The following is a 23,410-nucleotide window of genomic DNA, read 5'->3' as shown; positions in this document are numbered from 1 at the left end:
ACTAGACATGATGCAAGTGGAAGCCTTGTGGTCTTGGTCCTTGTGTGCCAGTAAATTGTTATGGGAAGAGCATGCCCCAGACAGCCACTGACCCCTTACCCTGGAGCCCTGAAAGGGCTCACCTGGGGCAGATCTGAACCATGCACAGCCTGGAGCCAAGCTCAGCGGATCCACGGCCTGAAGCAGAGCCACTGCGAGTGCCCGGTGATGAGCACCACACTCCCCCTGCAGACCCACAAACACAGGATCAATGCTCGTTGTTGAGACCTGCTGAGTTCCGGGACAATTGTCGTACGGCAAAGGCTGACTCATACACAGTGTTATTTAGGGCTTTCCATCTCTCAAAACTGAATCAATTCTAATACAAATGACTAGATACATTATCATATATTTATATATTGTTATTGAATACAAAATCTATTTGTCTTAGTCCATTCATCTGCTGTAACAAAATATCACAGAATGAGTAACTTATAAACAACAGAATTTACTTCTTACGGTTCTGGAGGCTGGAAGTCCAAGGGCGAGGCGCCAGCATGGGCGTGTTCTAGAGAAGGCCCTCTTCCCGGTTCTCGGCCAGAGCCTTCGTGCTGTGTCCTCACATGGTGGGAGAGGCAAGGGAGCTCTCTGGAACCTTTTTCAAAAGGGCACTAATCCCATTCATGGGGGCACCCCCCTCATGACCTAAGCACCTCCCAGGGGCACCGCCTCCTAAGACCATCCCCTTATAGGTTATGATTTCAACAGACGAATTTAGGGCGATACAAACAATCAGACCACAGCACTATTTGTATAATAAAAATCTCTAGTGACAATAAGTGATTCTCAAGAACTTAATTTTGAGGTACGAAAAGTAAGTCTCGGAAAGATACATATAATTCCACTTAAAGTGCAAAGCCTGCAAAACTAAACAATATTGGAATGGGGTATATACATAGGAAATAAATCTATAAAGAAAAGCAAGGGGTTAACAAACACAAAACTCAGCATTGTGTTTTCTCGGGGGGGCTGGGGTGGGAATGTAGATGTCACACAGGACGTTTTAATGGTACTGGGCCACTTCTCTCTCTTACATTGAGCAGTGAGCAGAAGGGTCCAACAGTGTGTCGGAGGAGGAGACCTGAGCGAGTCTGCCCAGGCCCAGTCCCCTCTCTGCAAACAGAGGAACCTCCCATGCCTGCTAACTATACTAAGATGCCATTAGACATGCAGAAGTTTCCATTGACTCAGGGGTCATAGAAATGTTTAAAAGAACTTGACTTTTTCATTTGTAATCAACATTTAAATATTTAAAATAATTTGACATGCATTTTATAACTTTTGAATGAGTATGAAGTATTCATATGTTTAGGAAAATTATGCTTCATACAACGCGCACGGAAGCCCAAGTTGTAGCGGTCTCTCTCTCCAGGCACAGAAGTCCTTTGGGTATTAAGATCCTAGATAATTATGGAAGAAAAAGGTGGTACGTAATTGCACGGGTGAATGTGTGTTATTGTCTGTAATGGTTCCTTTTCCATCTCCCAAAGCCATGATTGAGTTGGAGGTGCATTTTTGAGCTGGAATAGAAGAGAGGGGGCACGGGAGCACCGGGCCACAGGAGCAAGAAGCTCGTCAGAGCAACGCCCTTCAGAACAGGGAAAGCCCAGAGCCAGCGAAGCACATTTCCGCCATTCAGAGGAGATGCTTTGCTCACTTTTCTCACCAAAATGTGTTCAGAAATACCGAGGGACAGGCTCAGAGTACTTTGCCACTTAATCAAGAGGTTTTTAATGATAAAAAGAGACTTTCTGACTCACACGGTTTGTTTCCTGGGCTGTCCTATTCCATATACTGGCTCCCTGAGCCCCGGCTGAGGTCCGGGTCAGGGTGAGGTGTCTGGGCCTGGCCAGCGGGCATGCTGACTGCTCCAGCCCTGTCGAGGCCCCAGCTCTCCCTCTCCTGGGCTGCTGAGAGAGCAGCTTTTCTGCCTCCTGGGGTTTGACCTCGCAGGAGGAGCCACAGGACTAAGGAGGAGTGGACAGGAGTGTGGTTTCTAGAGCTCCAGGGAGAAAGCAGCCTGGGCAGCCGAGGCCTGGGACGGCTGGGTGTTTCTCTCTGCACACCCAAGCCTGAGGTCACTCCTCCAGCAGCTGCGTGCGGGAGCCTGCCAGGGCTGGGCTGGGCTCTGTCTTCTTAGCCCTGTCACATCAACTGCTAAGGGCCCCTCTTGCCACATCCACAGCCCCTCCTGGGGAAGTGCTGGGTGTGGCATGGATTGAGGAGGTGTGGTGGGGGGCCCACAGCTAGCTGAGGGTCCTGGCCATGTCCACATGTGTACGTCCACCAGCACTCCCTTCTCCCCATTCTGGGCATCCTCAGCTTCCAAAACCCTGGATCAAGGCCACCAACTCATTACACCAAAGATCCGTCAGGGCCCAGAGTCAGTTCCAGGGAGCTGGCCTCTCAAGTATGCAACAGAGTGGGGGCCAAGAGCGTGCTCCCGGGGCTGAGGGGGGCCTGTGGGGGATGTGTGTGTATCTATGGATGTCTAAAGGGACTGACAGGGGTGTAACTAGCCGGGCAGCTGCAGATGAAGATAACGAGAAAACCCAAGTGTGGTTGGGAAGACGACTTGCATTATCTATCAATATTTAAAATACACATACTCTTTTACCCAGCATGTCACGGTTCCTAGTTATAAATTCATCCTATAGATATATCCACACGTCTACACGAGACATTCAGTATAAGGACATTTATTGTAGCACTTTTTGCAGAAGCAAAAATTTGGAAACAAACTACAAGTCCATCATTAGGGAACTAGTGAGATCAGATATAGGACATCTATCTTATGAAGACTTGCTATGTGGCCATTAAAAAGAGCGAGGAGGATTTATAATACTGATACAAAAAGATTTCTAAGATATATTGTTAAATGAAAAAAGCAGTACGAGTATAACATTCCACAGCTGTGAACAAAGGGGGGGGGCGTACACAACGTGTGTTTGCACACACACAGCCTATAACAGGAAGGATGCACAAGAGGCTGGCACCACGGGTGTCTTTATGAAGGAGAGCCAGGGAACTCAAGGAGGAAGACACGTCCCCTTTTGCAATGTTTGATTTTTAAATTATGTGTATGCATTTCCTAGATTTACCAAATACTAACATTTTCAAAAACAGGGCTTGGAATGAACTACAGCTACAGAGTCCACATGTGTGGTCTATACAGGATAGACTTTATAAGGTGGACCGCCACCTTTGTGGTCCCCCCACACTGGGGGGCCAGCATTCAACAGGCAATGGGAGGGTGAATGTGCAGGTGGAAGGCAGTAAGGACGCACGTGGAAATGCAGCTGTGAGCAAGAAGGTGGCAGGTGCTCCAGAGCACAGGTGGGGCCTCAGCCCTTGCGGAGAGTATGGGGTCCCCAGAAAGCGATGCTAATATCTTATATAAACACGCAAGAGCTTTTGTACCTGATTGTTGTCCCCTTCAAAGTAGTCCGCGGAGAGCCTGGACACTCAGGAATCTCTGAGCTCAGGGCTTAAAAATGTGTCAGGAACTCCTGCTTGGACCCTCAGGGTAGTGACACGATCCTCATGGGTGGCAAATATTTACCTACAGAGGATGGGTCTCAATTTTGGAAATAAACGTCATTTGGCCACAACTTGGTTAGCGAAGTGAGAAATCAAGTTAGGCAATTATCTTTCGGTAAAAAAAAAAAAAACAAAACAAGGCCTAGGATCAAAGCAGGCTCTCTGATGCTTCTTAAACACGGGCGGGGTCTGACAGCTAAGCCCAAAAAGGATGCTGAAAAGATGATGCGCGCCTTGGCAGCCTGGTCGGAAGGAGGCTCTTGTCCCGAGGGGACTACTTTGAAGAAGTCGGCGCTGGCTCGGAAGTGTGGGTTCCGTCGATTTGCTGGGGCGGGGGCCGTGGTCCCCGGGGCCGGGCTGGCGGGACGGGCGCGGCGGGCTCAGCTCTTCTTGCGCAGCTGGCTGTACTGCGCGCGGCCCAGGATGGGCTCCATGACGCTGGGCCGGAAGAAGCTGTCGCTGACCCTGCGCGTGGGCTTCTCGGGGGGCGCCGCCGGGAAGGGCGGGCGCGGCGCGGCGGGCGGGTCGGCCCTGTCCTCGGGCCCCGGGCCGGGGGGCGCGCTCGGGCGCCGCGAGGGGCGCAGGCTGCCGCGGGGCTGCGCGGGGCGCGGCGCGGGCTCCGGGCCGGCGGGCGGCGCCCCTGAGCCCCTGCGCTCCGCCTCCCGGCGCTCGGCCTCGGCCGGCGGGTTGTCGATGTCCCGGAATTCGCTCTCGGGCTCCATCAGCGACAGCCTGGGGAGCTGAGGGCCCGACAGCCGCGTTAGGGCCCCGGCTCGGCCCTCGGGCCTGCGCCTCCCACCCGCCGCCTCCCCGGGGCGGCCGTCCGGGCGCGGCTGGGTCGTAGGACAGGGGCCTCCGGTGCAGCGGGATGGGATGTGCAAGGGAGACCGCTGAGGTTCTGCCCTCTCTGATGGTCTCCAAGGTCCAGACCCCAAGGCAAGGCAGGCAGCCCCTCTCCCAAAATTTCTGGACCCCTCGGGCCTCCCTCAGGGGTCCCTCAGTGGGAGGCCAGTGGCTTTCCTGACCCTTCTTGGGCCTGAGTTGTGGACTACGCACGGCCCACACATGCCCCAGCCAGCGTGAGCATGCTATGCCTGGTCGTGTTTGAGGCCAGGGTGAACAGGCATGCCTCTTGGTGGGAGTGAGTGACTGAGGAACCCATCCCCCTTGCCAGCTCTGAGGGGGCCGCCTGCCCTGCCCAGCAGAACCTGCACAACCTGTAACTTGCTCTGGGAAGGGACCCAGGGACTCCCAAAGGGACAGTATTGGCATCCCTTGGGTTTTTCCTGTTGGTGCTAGGTGACAGAATTGGGATGGGGGCCACTGCTGTCCCCTGGAACATAGCTTCCCTCCTAGGGATGCCCCGGAACCCTCCCTCCACCCCCTTTCCAGGGAGCAGCATGCAGACCCTCCAGGTCCTTCAGGTGCGAGCCAAGAGGGGAGGGCTATTGGGGACCCCAGACTGACAGTGGGAGACCTCTCCACCAGCAGGTGGGAAGGAGGGATGTGGGGAAAGGTCTCAGGCCAGGGCCACGGGGCTCTTTCCTCTTGGGTCTGGGAAAGGCCCAGTCAAGGCCATGGTGTGTCAAAATGTTTCTGGGTCACGAGGATCAGAGGAGGGCCACCAAGGAGGTGGGGGAAAGGAGGGCACCTGTGGCCCATCAGTCACATCTGCGTTCTGTCCTGTCCAGGCCCTGAGGGGGAGGGAGGGTGAACGCGGGAGGGGGGACTCACCGGCACGTAGTGCACCACCGTGTCCACCACGTTGTCAGTAACACCCTTCAGGGCGTCGGACAGCGACATGGCCCTCCCCTTGGTGGAGGAGGCAGGGCGGGCTGGTACGAGGTACAGCACCCTCCCTGCGGTGCCCAGCACGGCTGCAGGGGCCCAGGTCACGGCCGAGATGGTGCCCTGGAGGGCCTTCTGCAGGCCGTGCGCCACACTGCCCAGGAGGCCTTGCGGACTGGGCTGGGCTGCTCCCTGGGGACCAGAGCAAGGTCAGTGCCTCCTGCAGGGACTGCCCTGACCCTTCCCCTCCCCACCATCCCCAGAGCTAGAGGGGAAAGAACGTGGACACCAAAAAGAAAAAACTGTAGGCTTGGCTCTGCCATTAGCTGTGTGGCCTTGGGCAGGTCCTTTGCCCTCTCTGAACCTGTTTCTTCATCTGCAAAATGGGGACGACCATCTCTACCCTGCTTATCTTATGGGGTTGGTGTGAGGCTCAGCTGAGAGAACAGCAGGGAAGGGCTTTGTTAGCTGGGCGTTTGGGGGCGAAGTGAAGAGTGCTGCATCCATGGACCAGGTCCCTGTCCCCTTTCACCCTGGGCCTCTGCTTCTCGCCCCCTCTGGGCTGTGGGACCTTGAGGGTCCTGCATCCCCAGGTAGGCCCCGCTCTCTCCCTCACCTCGCCAAGGTTGTTCTCCTCGGCCTCTGATTCCTCCTCCTCCTCCGTCTCTTCCCCCGCTGTGTCTGCCTGGTCCTCGTGGTCCTTCTCCTGGGAGCCCATGAGGCTGCGCAGCCGGGACACCCGCACCCCGCTCTGCCGCCGGGACACCACCTGCATGGCCGCGGACGCGCCCCACTGCGCCAGACTGCTCTGCGGGAGCGAAGCGGGCAGGCGTCTGGCTTCACGCCCCTGCCAGAGGCCGGCGGGACCAGCAGCCAGAGTCCCTCACCCCCCGGGTCAGGGTGGGGAGGTGAGCAGGGCCTGGCCCCCGCAGACTGTTCTTGAAACTTTTCACTGAGTGATAACTTACGTACACTAAAGTGCACACATCTTTAGGGAACAGCTCTGTGGATTTTTACAGGTACACACCTATGCACCTGCCACAGCTCGAGATAGAGACCATTTTCAACACCCTAGCAGCCTCCCTGGGCCCCTGACCCGGTCAATACCCTCCAGGGGTGACCACATGCATTGGTTTTACCCATGTTTGAACTCCGTACACACGGACTCATACAATGCATGTATTCGTCCATGAAGAGGTTCTTTCCTTCAACATTAGGTTGTGAGATTCATCCATGTTATTACACATTGGAGTGGTTCCTTCTTTTTCATTTCTGTGTAATATTCCATTGCATAAATATACTGCAATTTACCCATTCTACTGTTGATGGGCATCTGTGTTGTTTCCAGTTCTTGGCTAAGGATAAAGCTGATGGAACATTGTTGACGTGTATTTTGGGGGACATAAGCTCTCAATTCTGTTGGGTGGGGTTGCCAGGTCATGGGGGATACGTGGGTTTAGCTTTAGAAGATGGTCCTTGCAGATCTTTAGAGAGTGAGAACACCAGGTGGGCCAGGGTGTCCCGTGGGAGGAGACCCACCTGGGCAGGGGGCTGGCATCCCCTGAGGCACAGCCCGGCTCATCCCAAGCCCCCAGGGAGCCCCACAAAGAAGGCGGCCCTATTATACAATGTCAGGGGACCCTGTTATATTCCACGTGAAGGGTGGCGCCCCTGAGGTTGTGTGGCCTGTGGGCCCTCTTCCCCACGGGCCAGCCCAGGCCGGGGAGTCAGTCTCATTCAGCCCCATTGGTGAGTGACCCCCAGTGCAGGTGACAGAGGGAACTACTACTCCTGTGTGCCCATGGGAACCACAGAACCCGGCACAGCAGCTTCTCAGCAAACACTTGCTGGAATGGACGCACCAGGCCTGACGACACTTTGAAAAGTCTCACCCAAATGATGGCTGAGAGTGGTTATCTTGTTTGCTGGGCTTTATCTTTTGATGTTGTTTTTATTTCTTTTCTTGGCCTTAGTTTCTTATGAAAAGATCCGGGCTATCTCTGCTAAAATACACAGAGAGATGGGGGCGGTGCGCGGGGGAGGTAGCCCCACCTGGGCCTAGAAGAGGCAGCCCTATCTCAGGTGCAGTGGGATGCAAATTAGGAGCCTCTAGAAGGGAGATCAGAAACATGGGGGCCATTAGGGATGTGGCCCAGCTGGGGCTCTTCCCACCAGAAAGGGTTTTGTGCCCTGTTCCTAGACCTAACGTCCCAGCCCAGGCTGGAAGAGATGTTCCCGGGACAGAGGCGGGAGATGGGAGGGACCAGGAGGCCCGCCTGGCTCCCAGGCCTGGGGTCAGTCCACGTGCAGGGCAGACACTCACCAGGGGCGCCACACCAGGGATCCACATGGCCAGGGCGTAGCCCTGCCTCAGCGCCTGGGCTGTGGTCTGGAAGGCGTGCCGAGAGAGGGTGTTGGCCAGGGCCCCAACCCTGCTCACCAGGCTGGCCTTGGCCTTGGGAGGCTCCTGGGCCTGCTGGTGTCCTGGGGCAGCGGCTGGGTGGGAGTTTGGGACAAAAGAAGGGAGGACAGGTCAGAGAGGGGCTGGGGCAAGCCGGTGGTGTCTAGGGTTGGGAAAGGGTTGTCCTGGCTCCACCACAAGCTTGCTGGTGACTTGAGCAACTGGCTTCCCCACTTACAAATGTGGAGGGGGCTAAATGAGGTGAGATCCATCTGAAAAACCCACCCGCCGGGCCTCCCCTGTGGGATGAGCACTTGTCGATTTTGCTAATTCCCATGCAACAGAGGAGGCCAACTCGCTCCCCAGGGCGGGTCTGCCGGCCCCCTAGTGGCAGATACCTGACTCTTTCTCCGCTGGCGGGAGGAGGAACTCAACAACCTTCTCAATGCCGCCCAAGGCCAAGTCGGCCCCTCCAGAGGCCAGCCGGCCCGCTCGGGTGTTGGCGGCATATTCGGCAGTGTCTTTGGCCACCCCCCAAGCGAGCTCACAGCCGGCCAGAGCGGCCTCCAGGACCTTGTCCGAGGTGCTGGCAATGGGGACGCTGATGCTGTTCCTGGCGCTGCGAAGGCGGGTGGAGATGGTGTCCTTCAGCTCAGAGGCGATCTGGGGGAGCGGGAAGGAGGGTCAGGCACGTGGGTCTGGTGGGCCCTGAGCCCAGCTTCCAGGAAGGCAATATTTGGGCACCTGGATTAAGCTGAGCTTTAAAGGGAAAGGCTCTGACCCGCCCTGTGCTGACCACCCAGACACTGGCCTCTTTGCCCCGTTTCCGCCTGTCAAGATCCTAACCATCCTGTGAGGATGCCCCAAAGGCCATCTCCTTGATGACGCCTATCCTGATACCCTCCTGCAGAGGAGGCATCTCCTCTTCTACATCCCTCTGCTGTGTCCTCCATCCTTCCCTCAGAACACCGTGCACACGCCCGTCTGCGTTTATATTGCTTTATAGACGTGGGTGATCTTCCTGCAAGTTCTGCCCTGGGGACATCACTAGTTTGCTCAGTTGTAAAATGAGGATAAGCACCTGGTCCCAGAGGATGAAGTGAGAGGGCTCCCTAAATCACGAGCTGCGGCCCCGCGTGGGGCAGGGCTCAGTGGGATGGATAAGTAGGAGATGGAGGCTTATTCCCCAGAAGCACCTGACACGGCCCTTTCCAGCGCAGATACCCAGTGAATGTACAGCCAAGTGAAGTGCTTTTTCCAGGCTTATGGCCCGTGAAGGGCTGGCTCTTAAGGACATGGGCCTGCAGTCCTGCGGTCTGAGGAGTGTGACCCATCTCTCAGGTGGCTGTAGTTGTCAGGTGGTCCTGTGCAGCCCCCTGGGGGGTCCTGGTGGATGGGGTATCAGGAGCAGTGGGACCCACCCCAAGCTCCTGTTCGAGTTTGCCTCTGGGCTTGTGCTGCTGGTCCCCAAAAGCCTGCCTCCGTGTGGCCCCCAGGAGGAGGAAGGGGCACATTGCCTGGCCTTAGGGGCAGCCCTCCCCACAGAAATGGAAGACGCACGGTTACAGCATCGTCAGCTCGCGCCCTCTCCTTCCTCCAGAGGCAGTGACGACAGAGTGTGGGGCGTGGTGGAGGAGAGGGAGGGGCTCACCTTTTCAGGAGGGTACTGGAGGGCTGGGATCTTCTCCTCCAGGTGGTCCAGGCCTCGGCAGGCCAGCTCGTTGGCAGCTGTGACTGGAAGAGAAGGGCCATGGGGGGTGAGCCCTGCCTCCACCGTGAGAACTAGCAGTGCCCTCTGTGCCAAGGAAGGTGCCCGGGAGCCCTCAGACCCCCAGCCCTGCTGCCTCCAGAGCAGCTCGGGACCTGAGGCCCTCTGCACCTTTAGCCCGTGCAGAATCCTCAGATACGCCTATTTCTCTAATGAGATCTCTAATGAGATGGTGGGAGGTCCTAGACTTCTTAGTGCTGCTGGAATTTCCCGCGGGCCTGTTAAGAGCTGTGCCTTGGAGGCATATTTTCAAATGGGCAGAACACTTTGAACAGGGCAGGTCTGGTGAGGTCCTCATGGACCCTTGTCCTCCACCTCCAGGGCTGGTAGCTCTCTGTTGCCCCTGCCAGTCAAGAGCTGGTACCACCAGCTGCTGGGCCCAGAGGGATTCCCCTCACCCTCTCTCCAGCCCTGCCAGGCCCACACTAGTGCCCACTGCCCCTGCCTCTGTGCCAGACTCTGCTGGTTCCTGCGGATGCTGATGCTGGATTTGGAGCTAAAGTGGGTGTCTGGTCTGCCACGGGCCCCATTCCCACCACTGCCCACATAGCTCTGCCCATCCCTTCCCCTTGCCAATTCTTTGGCCCATCATTGCTATCCTAGGAAAATGTCAGCTGGGCTCTAGAGGAGGCATCTATAGATGAGATCTCTATCTATATCCACATCTACATCCATCCATATCTGTAATGAGAAGACCAAGTCATGAGATGTAGGCAGTCAGGCAGACAGGTAAAAAGGCAGACAGACAAGCAAGCTATCAGATGACCAGATAGACTGACAGGTGGACAGACAGACTGGCAGGCAGGCAGTGAGCATTGGTGAAAGGGCAGGCAGCCTCCGAGCGCCACGAGGACTCACACTGGGTGGACAGCCTGCGCACCACTGGCTCCATGCTCCAGGCCGCCAGGCTGCCGGCGCCCTGCACGCCCTTCTCGTAGGCATTGCACACAGAGGCCACCAGGGGGTGGGCTTCCTTGGTGCTGGTGTAGGTTTTCTGGAAGCACGCGCAGGTGCCGCTCACCACCGGCAGCTGCAGGACCCGCTGCAGCACGTTCTCCTGCTCCTGGCGTGGAAGGAGGAAAGGCATTCAGCTTGTCCGCCCTCTCTCTCCCACCTCCCAGGAGAGTGGGCTGAGGGTCACAGAGCCCATTGGTGGGGCTAGCCAGGGTCCAAGTGACCTAGGAGGGACCCAGGCCAGCGAGGTCTCTGGATGCCCACAGGAAAAACAAGAGCCAGCCTTCCATGCTCTCCTGGTCACAATCCAGGCTTTGCAGAGCTGCTGAGGCCATCTCCATCCTCCAGGGGCCTTCCAGCCCACCCCTGGTAGAGAGCAAGCATGTCAGCATATCTGTCTAGAGTTTTCGTCCACCTTGGATTGGTGGCTTCATCTAAACGTTTCTGTGGTCTTTCTGGGACACTGCCTCCCCGCCTGTGCATGCTGTCCCACTGCCCAGAATGCTCCCCTCCCCTCCCATGGCCTTCTGTCTGGTGAGATGCCATCACTTCTTCTGCAAAGCTTCCTGACTCTCCTCCCTCACATCAGAAGCCACCGCTTCCTTTCCTGGGCTGTCTCCAGCTTCGTCACATGGTGCTGCGATCATGTGCGTACTTGTCTCTCGCCCGGGAGACTGTCATTTCGGTGTTTTCAGGACCTCGCCTAGAGCCTGCACAGTAAGGTCAGTTGAATAAATGCAGCACTGTCAGGGCTGCACCTAGCAGAAGGCGTAAGTTCAGAACCACAGAATCTTAGTTCTCCAGGGGCCTCTGCAGCAAGGCTTCTTCCCAGAGCGTCTCTGGTCGGCCTGTATTCAGACGTCTCCATGGATGCAGCTCACCCCTCACAGAGTGACCTGTGCCCCTCATTGGACAGCCCTGCTGAGCTGAAATCTGCCTCTGCCCTCTGCTCGATCCTCTGCCCTCTGGAACAACACTGAGCAAATCTATTTCATCATTTGTGGGCTGGCCCTTCGCATATTTGAAGGCAAATGTGTCTCCCTTTAGTGGTCCCTTCTCCTTGCTAAATAGCTCCAGTTCCTCACTCAGCCTACAAACTGCTCAGCACACTCGTCTGTGATCCCCTCCTCTGGGCACGCTACACTTTGGTGTTGCCTTTCTTAATAATAACGAAACTTCAGGTCACGTAGGAATCTTAGTGAAGAAACACTAGTCTTTGAGTAAAAGAACGTGGACTCTAGCGACACAGAGGGAAACATTTACTCAGTGCCACCATGCTCCAGCTCTGATGGGGTGCTTTGGTGCACATGACCCCATTTAATTCTAACGGCAACCCTCTGAGGTCAGCATTATCACCACCACTTAGCCGAGGATGAGGCAAAGACTCAGAGACATGAAGTGACTTAGCCAAGATCACACAGCTAGTAAGTGGCAGAGCCAGGATCCAACTCAGGCCTGAAATGGCACATCTGGGATTTGCTCCAAAATACCACAAAGGGGGGGAATGGATGGGGGTGAGGATGAGGCGGGATCGGCCATGGATTCGTGGTTGTTGGGCCAGTGAAGGGTATCATAGTCTTCCGTCTACTCTTACAAATGTTAAGAATTCTCCACATAAAAAGTAAAAGGAGAAAACTCCCCCGGTCTGACTCCCGCTCGCTCGAGCTCTCTCTGTAGCTTTGAATATGCCGCTGTCGCAGGTTCTGCCCTGGAGGCGAAGACCCAGCCTCTTCGGTTCGTAGGAGGCTGAGTCAGAAGACTCGCTGGACAGCAGGCTGCAATAGTCTAGCTTTTTGTCTTGCAGGTGAGTTTGAAATTTGAACTGAAAAAAGATTATGACCGTAAACAAGAAAACCTCTTCTTGAACATTTTGGACAGAGACTTCAGAGTTGTTTCAGGCAAAGCTAAACAGGGAGGGAGGTCCCAGGAGGGAATAAGCCACCATCCGTCAGGATGGCTTAACTGTGCACTTGACCATTTTATGCTTCTCCGTGTTCTATGATTCGATACAGAACTTGCCACGGCGATTCCTAGTGCAAAAGTTAGTTAAAGCCTAACAGGACAAGGTTGGTATTGTATGGGTTCACAATTTTTAAGTTTCACTGTTTGAACTGTGCCTAAATCAGAGAGGCCTCGCCAGGAGGCATCAGATACACCTAAGAGTGTCAAACCACTCCAAGTCACAGTGAAAACCAGGCCAGACCCACACCACTGGACACACTGCCCTCCAACCCCTCCCCACGTACAGCTGCAGGGGCTGTGCACTGTGTAACTCCAAGAGGTGCCATTTACATGGACTACGACATGAACGATGGCCCTGGACTTACAGAGTGCCGTGGCTCAGGACTGGGCACTCTCTGCCTGGGTACACAGAGCGTGGCTTCCGCATCAGGGCTTAGAGTACAGTAGGCCCCTTCCTGTTCTTTCCCTCCCAGCCAGTATTTCTGTCCTTTTTCTCCAAGGTGCTTAGTTTTTAATAGGCATCCTCCCCCCCAGATCCTCTAACAGCCCCCTGCAAAAGGAAGTGAGGGCAACAATAACTAGGACACGATGGTCAATGATCTACGACTTTAATCTAGATGTATCTTGTTCTGCCTCCCCTGACCCTGCCCTCCCTGTACCCCCGACACCCTCGGTTGTCCACCCCGTCCCCTATCAGCCCACATTACTCACAGGAAGGTCTCCCTCCAGCAAGGCCGGGTCCTTGTTCACTGCCATTGTAGCTCTTGAAGCTGCAAAGCAGAGGGCCCGTCAGAAAGCCCTCAGCCTGAGACCCACAGGGTCAGTCCCCTACCTCTCATGGCCACCAACTGGGCCCAGGCTGCCCGGGAGCTCAAGATTCCTGAACAGAAGGCATTAGGTTGGAGGGTAAATATCTTGGACAAGTGGCCACTCCTTCGAGTCCCCCAGGGATGAGTTGCCCCACAGCCTACTTGTCAAGACTGATGTTTCTTACAAGGGTTCAGGGTAAGAAATGAAAAATGAAGGTAGCTTTGAGAGATATGAGGTTTTAGATGAAGTCGAGGGGCTTTTAGATGAGAGTCCAAAAGAGACTAAAAGACTAAGTTTCAGATTTAGTCTTTTTTTTAATGAAAAAGTTCTGTGTTGATTCCTCTTTTTAAGGAAGCATATCCACCAGTCCTTCCCTCTGGCTCAACCAGGTGAGAAACAGTCACTCTTAAAACCAGCTATTTCAGCTGCGTTCTGGCAAAGGTGGTGGCCCCAGAGCACCTGCTCTGCGCTCTTGGTCGTTCACCTTGAGTAACCTCTCCTCAGCGGTCTCCCTGTAGCCCTCTTCATCCTCAGTAAAATTCCCAGGAGACCCTCACCCTCAACTTCTTCCCTTTAACTCAGAAACAAGCCAGGGAAGGCAGACGTTCCAGGACCCTCACACTCACTCCGGCGGATGCTGCCTCCGTCCCTCTGAGCCCAGGCCGCAGAGCGTGTCCTCTGGCAGAAGCGATCCCAGGAGCTCTAGGGAGCCTTGGACAATGCTACTGACACCTCCCAGCGAGAGGAGGGCAGAGAGGAAGAGAGAGCTGCTCAGCTGGTTGCCATGGTTACTTGACCCAGGGTCCCCTGGGCATATCCTAACTTCTGTAAGGAGATTTAGCCAACTAGGCGGTGGATCGCAGAGCTGGAGGCCCAGGCTCGGAGTTGCTATTCCGGAGCCATGAAGTATCAGTTCTGTAACATATTTCTCAAAAAATCTGTTTTCCAGAAAGAAGGTGTTGGGATATTTGTCACTAAACTCGTAAGCTCCAAAGTTCTATAATCTTTGGCTCCTTTTCCACAGAAGGTCCTGTGGGACCATTTTCAACCTATTTCCCTCATCACTTACTATCTACTGTCAAGAGGGAATTTTGAACAGTAAGATTTAAACCTGAACAGAGTTCACCTAAACGTACTACCCTTTGATTATGAAGATAAAGTGCTCTCAGTGACAAAGAGAAGCGGAGCTGGGGGTTGACTCCTTAACAATCTTGCCTCTGGGGGAGGAATTTCAACCTCTGTAAATTCCTAGATCTCAAGAAAGTTTACGGACCTCTACCTGGTCTAAGATGCCACCAGAACATGCAGCAAGAAAGCCAACCAGATTTTGTCTGGTCTGGAAAAGGGACAGTGTCGACCAAGATTTTGTTACATCGACAGCATCCAGACAACCCAGGACCGTCAACTCCCAACCCTTTCTTAGCATCAAGTCGGGCAGGAGCCCAAATTCTAATCAGCGGCTTCAAAGGTGATGGACGACTGTGGTGTAAGCCATGGTTTCCGGCTGTCGAAGGAGGGCCTTTTAATTCAAATGGGTAATAGGAAGACACAACCTATTTTCCTTCTTGGGAGAACTCTATCTATTGTTACCTCTCTACTGAGTTGTACGCTGTGGGCAATGGGAGGAAGAGGCGAGGGGTGGGGAGAAATGGAGCTTTATGGCAGATCCTTGGGAGTCAATTCTGTTTCTGTGATATAATAAACCAGGCAGTGAGGAGTCAGGAAAGGGAGGGGAGGCAAGCAGGGAGCCCCCAAAAGGAGTAATAAAAATGCGATGCATTTAATATTAACCCAACCTAGACTTTTAAAATATAAGACAGTAATGGAGAGGAAGGGAAGTATACAAAGAAGTGGCCTCTGCCCTCAGAGGACAAATTATCCATGCAGCTGTGTGTGGAACGCAACCCGGGCCAGAGGGCAGTTTAAGCAACTGGAGGAAGGGCTTTGCGCCAGAGGGAGCACAGGGCTCTGTGCCTGAAAGCTCTGCTGACAAAGCTGGTCCTTTGGCCGCTTCAGCTGGGAGTCCAGAATGTGGGTGAGAGGTGAAAAGTGGTGAAAGGGCCCAGGAGAGTCCCTCGGCGGCAGTCCGTTTCCCAGCAGCTTGAAGGACACAGAATTATCTTCTTTCTTCCCCATCCCTACCTGCCTCCCCCGCCACCACTGCATGAGCACAGGGCCCTCAGTCATCTTGGGCACAAGTGGATCCCAAAACTAAGCACGGCACTCAAACATTCGTTGTTGAATAAATAAATTCTCGGGCAACAATGCTCAGTGGCAAAAGTGCTGGCCTGTACTCTGTTAGGGACGTCTTTGGTTTCTAGAGTCCCTCATGACTGTGGTGGCTCGGAAGTGGGGATAGTTAGTTAAGAAGGAGAAAGATGCACAGGGAGGGAGCTACCAGGGCACCACTAAGGTTTTCACGAACTAGAAGAGGTGGCATTTCCCAAACTCCCCACCACCCACCCTAACTTGCAGAAAACAGAAGTACCAGGATGGACACCACCGTAAGGTGCCACCGCGGATTCAAGGCCGACTTCTCCAGGCAGAAGGCAACGCCCCACCCACAGGGCTGACTGAGAGGGCCCTCTCTGGGGCAGCAGCCTGGATGTGTTGTCTTAGAGGTCTCCTTCAACCCAGACGTTCTACGTCTAAATCTTTCTTCATCCTCCTCCTCACACTGGATCTTCCCGGCGAGAACTCATTTTCCCAGAGCTCACCCTACCAACTGGGTAGACTCTGATTAAGACTCTCTCTGGATCACCTCACCTTTAACTCTTCTCCATTCCCAGAACACATTCACAGACACACGAGTCAATTTTGTCTAGAAATTTATTAGACATAATTAATCTACTACAGTACAGGATCTGGACAAAGTAAAAATAGTTATTAAAACTTTCTATTTGCCCTGATCTAGCAGCTTTCATTTCTCTTAAAATCCTCAAAATGTTCTTTCTCAAAAACCGTGTCTTGATGGATCACTTTAAAAATAAAGAGCCAAGGACCTAAGTCTCAATGACATTTACGGGAAATTTATTTAGCGCACGTTTCTTTTCTCATTTCCACTCAGACAAATGAGATGGCTTTACCGGGAGGGCTGACGTATGCCTCCGACCCGATGGTATCCAATTTCTCTGCTTGACTTCCCTCAAATTAGAGGATCTGTAATCACAAATAAGAACCCAACACCCAAGACGGGAAGGAGGAGCACAGTGAGTGACTGTCCTCTTCACTGGCCCCTTACTGCCCCTGTCCACCCCCCCAACCCATCCACGCACAGGAAGTTTGATTTATCATAGAAAATTCTGACCCTCCTACATTGAGAGTGCCCATCAAATTTTTTAACCGCATAAATTTTTATGAAACTTAATGTAGAAATGCCCAAACTGTTATATGGCTTTAAATAAAACAATCTAGCTGATACGTCTAGGTATAGTCTTAACTTTTGTAGAACAGAATACAAACCACTGACTCACAAAGGTTCTAAAAAAGGCTTTTCGCACAGGATTCTGGGGAGTCTCACAATGCCACGCGAGCAGGAAATACCATGCAGAGACCACTGGGTTGGGAGTTAGAGGAATGAGGTTCTGGCCTGTTTTTTTAACGTTAGCTTCCTCATCTGTCACAGGCTAACCAGAGGCACCTGTTTTGACCTTCCACATTATTTTTACCTCAAGTCCTTTCTATCTGCTTCTGATTCTACTTCTGGACAGAAGGACAGGAGTGCAGTGATGGAAGGGCCAGCAATTTCAGAGGCTACAAGCCCAGCTCCCCTCCAGCCCGGCACTGGCATCTATGGAGGAAGGCAGGTAACTGATCAGAGGAATAAGGGGCCTCGACCGGATCTGAGAGACGGCTGTGCATCAGACCTACTGGATTCGTGCAAAAGCAGTGAGGCACACAGCCCAAAAGTCACTGCACATTAGTGCTCACTTGTTAGTCTGGGCCTTTTTCAATTTTTTTCTTTCAACTTTTATTCATTCAGCAAACACTAAGTGCATAAGAGATGATCAATAGATGTTACATGAAGGGAAAATACTCAGAAATTCAGAAGACACTCCAGCCCTTGAAATAACATACATAAATCTTCATGCTCTCCCCTTCTCCATTCTTGCCCCACCTCTGCTCACTTCGCAGGTCACTAAACGCTCACGTGAACAAGTCGTTAAGCACAGTGCGACACGGCCTGTGCCTAATGCAAACGTCCATTCCGCTAAGAGGTCACCGGTTAAAGCAGGTCCCAGTCGTCAGCCTGAAACCACCTCAGTGGGTCTTCAGCTTCATCTGCGGATATGCCACCGTGATGATGCCTGCTATAGAGGACACGAGACATCCAAGGCCAATGAGGCCAGGATTGGACTTATAGATCCCCAGCTGGTCCAGAGGGTTCAGGATGTCACAGACGTTCTTCACCGTGTCCAGGAGCAAGGGAGGATGCTTCTTCAGAGACCGGAACAGGAGAAGGAGAAAGGACTGCAGCCACTCTGTTTCCTCATCAGCCACGCTGTACCCCAGAGGAACCTGGGATGATGATTCCTCCCTCTTTGCCCTGTCGTGTGCAACCTGTTCCATCTGCAGGGAGATTTCATACAGGTCCCTGAGCAGGCTCAGCAGGACAGAACAGCAGTAATGGCGGGCAGCCCACATTTGCCATTTCTCTTTGTTAACGCCAGAGGCGAGCCCCACGCTCCTCACCCAGAGGACGGTGTCACAGATGAAATAAATCACACGGTTCAGGTTGGCTAGCGTTAGGCAAAAACGGGGCACCAGGTCAGCGGCGTGAATGCTCTGCTGAGTTGCCTGCACAGCGTGTACCACGTTGCCCAGTCTGAACCCTGCAAGAAGAACCCGCGACAGTTACTAATTACTTCATAAGTATGTAACAGGAAGGCAGAATCCCTGTATGAGGGTGAGAAGCCAGTGCTGGTTTAACAGCTGGCTGTCGCTGAGGCTCAGTCTTTGCTCAGGAAAGGAGAAGGACGTTACAGTGTGTTAAGGACACCAAAATGATCTGGAAGGCAAAAAAGACAGTGATTCTTTAAATTTATCACCTCCATTCCAGTGAATGCCCTAACGTTGACTTACAACACACTTCAGGCAAGATCAATCATGAGTGTGAATTGTTACATTCAATCACTCAATGTTACCACCCACGCTTCTTTAGAAGGAAGGTACTATGATAACATGACCTCCAGACGCAACATGCTTGTGGAGTGTCTGAGGCTTTACATTTTATTTACTTTCCAGACAAAAGATCACTTTTTAAAAAAGCACCATTATCATTTTGCCATTTTCTGGTCCAAATCCCTTTTGGCTCCCTACTGTCAAGAAGACCAAGTAGAGATGGTAGGATTTAGTGGATATGACAATTAATATTGTCATCTGTGACTCCTGGTTGATTGAATCAATCATTGCAGGGCAGGTCCTTATCTAAGCAGGTAATTCAATTACTCAGGGAGGCATCAATCAACTCAGAGTGAGTCATAGTACTAAACACTACGGAGGACAAAAAATAAGTACTTTCCTTAAAGGACTATGTCTTAAGACTCAGCAAATGCTCAAAATTAGCTATCTCAGGAAACCTACAATCTCAGAAGAATGTTTGATATTATTTTGTCAAAAATAACACAAAACAGAATATGTAACAAATAATGGCTGGTTCTAGGTCTGGCTCTTGCACTAACTGGCTGAGTGACCTTGGGTTAAGTCCTTTCTGGACTTCAGAGACTAGTGACCTCTAAAGGACCTTTGCGCTCCAACATTAAGAATCTGAGAACAACTAATCCTGGTCTTTGAAGCCATCCAGAAACACTTACTCAACCTTCCCATCCTGCTGCCTGACAGCCTAAGTCTTCTCTCCGTCAAACTAATTTCCTCATTGATCCTTCAATGCAATGGTTTGCTCATAACAGTTCTGAAACTTCACCAGAGGACACCGCCCTTCAAGAATGCTCTCCTTCCTTCTCTCTCTAGCCACACCTCAAGTTCCACCTCTTCCAAAACACCTTTCTTTTCCTCTACCCCAGCCAACATATCTGGTACTAAATCTTACCATCTTATTTGTCCATGTGAACTGAGTTCTCCCAGAAAGCTCAGGACTATACCTATATGAAGTAGGTGCTCAAAAATAATTGATCAACATCTGATTTCTACATTCCATTCTAACACCTCTACTTACCTACTGTAGCAACATATTGTTCTCATCAAACAGCTAGGAGTCAGGCATGCAACTGTTCTTATAAGTATGGGATTTTCCAGTATGCTTTATTATTAAAGTGAACGAAATGAGTGCAGAACACTGACTTCACTTTTTGCCTTTAACATGAAACCACCCCAGAAATGGTCTATTAAAATGTATCCATCCATTTCCTCTAGCAATCCCTCAAGAGAGGAAGAGGGAAAGACAAGAGGTCCGAGATAAAGCTATTCTGTTCTTCTAGGGAATACAAAGCGCTCCCAGGAGCCAGAAGCTCATGTCAGGGATTGCCAAAACATTTTGTGATTGTAAGAACTAAAGAAGAGGGGCCAGCCCAGTGGCTCAGTGGTTAAGTGTACATGTTCTACTTTGGCGGCCCAGGGTTCGCCTATTCGGATCCCGGGTGCAGACATGGCACCACTTGGCAAGCCATGCTATGGCAGGCATCCCATGTATAAAGTAGAGGAAGATGGGCACAGATGTTAGCTCAGGGCCAGTTTTCCTCAGCAAAAAGAGGAGGATTGGCAGCAGATGTTAGCTCAGGGCTAATCTTCCTCAAAAAAAAAAAAAAAAGAAAAGAAAAAGAACTAAAGAACTGACACACTGTACATCCCAGGGGTTATGATTAATCAGAAAGATACAGTGTAGCAACAAATGTGAACACAGGAGAGTGTGTGTGAATAGTCTGAAGCAAAACATTCAACCTTTCCGGCCTACGGTTCCATGACGGCAGTCTTACCAGTCGACTTCATCAATAAACCTGGCTGACTAGAAATTAACAATCTAGAAAGTATCTTGTGAATTACAGTGTCTGAGGATTCTACGCCAGGAGCCACTGTCCCTCAAGAGACAGGGTACTTACATTTACGGCCAGTGCTCACACTGGACTCCAGTTTCTTGAGCTTCATTACCACCTTCTCTTTGCCAGCTTTAGGCTCTAACAAATATCTAAGCAACATGCATGTGTACTGAGTAGCTCTGAAATGGAAAAAAAATGAGGAGAATGATTTACAAACCAAACAAAACTTGATTCATGAAGTAAGGGAAGGAGAGACATGTTTTGCTAAAGCTAAAGTTACCGACACTATTTCTCATGTAAGCTCTTACGAGAGCAAAGTTCTGCAATAGTCATCCACAGGGCCAAAGGGTAGGACATGTGACGGAAATGCAACACAAAGGTAACGAAGAGAACCACAACAATACAGTGAGGAGCCTTCAAAAGGCCTTCTGCTGGCACAGAGAAATGGATATAGTCAAAGCGGTAAACTGCACACGAATCTACCTCGTGTTAAGTCTGCAGAGTTTCATAATCTTTATTTTCTCCAGTGTAGAATGATTTTTCAGATTTATTTTTATCATGTAGTTAATCAACTTCTCATGTGACAGGACACACACTCAAACCAGAACCAAATGAAAAATCCACAGTTTGAAAATTGCTTAACATTTTATAAAAGGACCAAATACACACCAACACATAAATAAGTATAGATATGTCTTTATGTGTCTTTCAAAACAAATTAGCATTTTATATAAATGCGTCTAAAAACAAGGCATTATTTATGAGTGCCAGTTTGTTCACATAAGCAATAGATCACCAAGGGGATTGGGAAATGAATACCAGAGATCTCAGATCTTGCTGAATAAGGATATCCAAAACAATTATTTTACTAACCAATCTTGTTGATAAACCTAGCAGGGTACGTTCTGTGTACACTGGGATTGTAGGCTTCTATTTTAATGAAGCTGTATATAATGCAACCATTTTTAAAATCTACCAAATTAATTAGAAAGGTAGTTTGTCTGGGTAGTTAAAGAGGTACGCCCTGAAGTCAACCGTGTGGATTTAAATCTCTCAGCTCTGCCACTTAGTACCTACAAATCTTTTGCTTTAGTTTCCCATCTGGGAAATGGGGATGATTTAAGCATTGCCCTCACAGGGTTGTGAAGCGGGTTAAGCGAGTTAACAGTTGTAAGACACTGAGAACAGTATCTGGCATGAAGTCAGCTTCCAAAAGTATCATCGCAGCTATTCTTACTGGTCTGTTTGCATTACCACCTGCACAGCCAGAAGAGGAGGAAAGGCTGTTAAACCAAACTGCACCATCCTTTCTCATTCTTGAGCAAGCATCAACCAAATTTCTAAAAGAAACATCATGAATTAATTGTCATGAAAGCCACCATAGCCGGTTACCAGGCGGTGCAGTCAGCGCCTCTCGAGCTCTCCGCAATGGATCTCGCTCCCAGTTTACATACTGTGCCCCGTGCCGCGTCTCATCGAGGGGGACGCGGCCGCCCGGGAAGATAAGGAAGATAAATGAGATTCCCGACTCTCCACGAGCGTTTCACGGGGTACTGGAAGCCACAACCCAGCGCTCGGCTTTCCCCAGACACAAACGCCAAACCCAAGCCTGTGTCTCTTACAGGAACCTCCTGGGAGGACCTGAGCGGAGCCCCCCGCCTGCCGCGGGCCCGGGCTGCCGACGAGGGGCGGCGGCCGCCGGCGCGGACTCACCTGAAGAGTCGGTCCCGGCCCTGGGTCTGGTTGCTGAAGCGTGTGAAAGCGTCCATAGCACCCAGCCCAAAGGCCCGCGGGCCCGGGGTTCGGGGCCCAGTGCCCAGTGCGTCCGCGCGCCGCCGGTCCCCGCCCCCGGGGGCGGGCGCACTTCCTGAGAGCCGCCTCCAGGGCTTCCGGTCTGGACCGGAAGTGGTGGTTACTAAGGCGACGCCAAGCTGCTGGCCCAGGTGAGCGAAACCTCGGCTTCCGCCCTAGGGTGCAGCGGCTCCCCACGTGTCCGGGGCCCCCCTCCACGTCTGGGGTGTCCTAGAGGGGGCTCTGAGGGGGTCCATCTCCCCAGCCTCAGGCATTCCGGGGCGCCCCGCGCCTCCCCTCCCCGCAGATCCCGGTGCCCAGCTTCCCAGGTGCATCCCCGAATGGCGATTCCCCTGAGCTTTTGCTTGGGGACGGCAGAGCCTAATCATTTCCCAGTTCTGTGCCTCTGTTTCCCTCGAGCAGCACCAGCTCCAGGTCTGCGGAATGAAATGGTTAGAGCAGAGAGAAACCGATTTGTGGAGTGTGTTTCTAGCTTGAGAGCCGGGTAAAGTGAGGGAAATTTCTGTTAGGATTATTGAGTACTGAAAGAAGATTGATACTTGAGGAAATCCTGAAAGGGTTATCGTGAACAACGTGGGGGCAAAAGTAGATGACGGTGAAACTGCACCACTGAAGTCCTTGTGTGGGACTTGAAGACACGGGGCCCCACCCATTCCGTAGCAGTAATTTTATAAAATGTGCCCCTATAATCACAAAGTAAGGTCATCTATTTTTGTAATCTTTATTCCCCTCGTGAGGCCTGCCCCTAACATTTGCAGGCCTGGGGTAAGAGTACAAATAGAGACCCACATATCATAGGTTTAAATATTTAGAAGTTTTAAATCAAGGTAACAAATTGTTAAGTAAAATATGTTCTGTTCTCCTACCTTGTGAAATATACAGTCATAATGATCTAGAAGTCCAGCTTCACATTCAGAATTCTTGAGCTTCTTGGAATCCCTGGGAAAACAGCTGGAATGTGGTACTGTGGGGAGAGCTGGTCCCCAGTCCTTTCCCACCCGCTCTCTTCCCATCTTTGGCTCCCAGCTATATCACTGAGAGGGACCCTGCTTACAATGTGTGGATACTTCGAGACGCACCCAAGTTTTGCCCGTACTCCTGCAAACAGCCATGCCTTGGCCACCTTTCAGGTCTAGGGGTGCACACCTTAGCAGCTGGTCTGCCCTCAGGAGAAAGCTGAGAAGGAGATTCATGCAGATCCTGACATCATTTGGGCAGTAAATTCCAGGTCTATAGGAACCCTGAACATGGTCTAGACTCCAGAAAGTGGTATCTAGGCTTCGGGTGGGTATATCCTCTTGACCTCACGAATTAGTCATCTTTTGCAGAGAGAAGTGCCTGGAA

At 52.0% G+C, this 23,410-nt stretch overlaps 3 protein-coding genes across 14 annotated transcripts in view; 1 reads left to right on the top strand and 2 right to left on the bottom strand.

The window, feature by feature from the left end:
• Positions 1-2,722: 2,722 nt before the first annotated feature.
• On the bottom strand, positions 2,723-14,028 carry PLIN1 (perilipin 1). 2 transcript variants are annotated; one of them, XM_023650036.2, is made up of 9 exons: positions 13,889-14,028; positions 13,164-13,222; positions 10,395-10,599; positions 9,420-9,502; positions 8,167-8,431; positions 7,691-7,863; positions 5,984-6,175; positions 5,314-5,559; positions 2,723-4,319 (listed from the first exon to the last, which is right to left on the bottom strand). In XM_023650036.2, the coding sequence occupies exons 2-9, from the start codon at positions 13,206-13,208 to the stop codon at positions 3,960-3,962; spliced, it is 1,569 nt and encodes a 522-aa protein (XP_023505804.1). In that variant the 5' UTR covers positions 13,209-13,222; positions 13,889-14,028; the 3' UTR covers positions 2,723-3,959. The 2 variants fall into 2 exon arrangements, with proteins under 2 accessions (XP_023505804.1, XP_023505807.1); XM_023650039.2 differs by having other exon boundaries at positions 13,820-13,931.
• Positions 14,029-16,077: 2,049 nt separating this feature from the next.
• PEX11A (peroxisomal biogenesis factor 11 alpha) lies at positions 16,078-22,149 on the bottom strand. Of its 4 annotated transcripts, XM_005602786.4 has the most exons (4): positions 21,968-22,131; positions 20,318-20,433; positions 17,955-18,094; positions 16,078-17,831 (listed from the first exon to the last, which is right to left on the bottom strand). In XM_005602786.4, exons 1-4 carry the CDS (start codon positions 22,021-22,023, stop codon positions 17,523-17,525), a joined length of 621 nt encoding a protein of 206 aa, XP_005602843.1. In that variant the 5' UTR covers positions 22,024-22,131; the 3' UTR covers positions 16,078-17,522. The 4 variants fall into 4 exon arrangements, with proteins under 4 accessions (XP_005602843.1, XP_001503037.1, XP_070122648.1 ...); XM_001502987.6 differs by having other exon boundaries at positions 16,078-18,094; positions 21,968-22,140; XM_070266547.1 differs by lacking the exon at positions 20,318-20,433 and having other exon boundaries at positions 21,968-22,108.
• WDR93 (WD repeat domain 93) overlaps positions 22,102-23,410 on the top strand; it is a 58,830-nt gene continuing 57,521 nt past the window's right edge. For 6 of the 8 annotated variants that reach the window (XR_011438428.1, XR_011438426.1, XR_011438427.1 and 3 more), the window contains exon 1: positions 22,128-22,197. The gene's annotated coding sequence lies outside the window, so the exon portion shown is untranslated. Of the gene's footprint in view, positions 22,198-23,410 lie in introns of all 8 variants that reach the window. The other 2 variants (XM_070266500.1, XM_001502974.5) reach the window with 2 other exon arrangements.

Source organism: Equus caballus, chromosome 1 (assembly GCF_041296265.1).
Source record: "Equus caballus isolate H_3958 breed thoroughbred chromosome 1, TB-T2T, whole genome shotgun sequence".
NCBI lineage: Eukaryota > Metazoa > Chordata > Mammalia > Perissodactyla > Equidae > Equus > Equus caballus.
The sequence above is the reverse complement of the archived record's forward strand: the minus strand, read 5'-3'. Positions and strand labels throughout refer to the sequence as shown.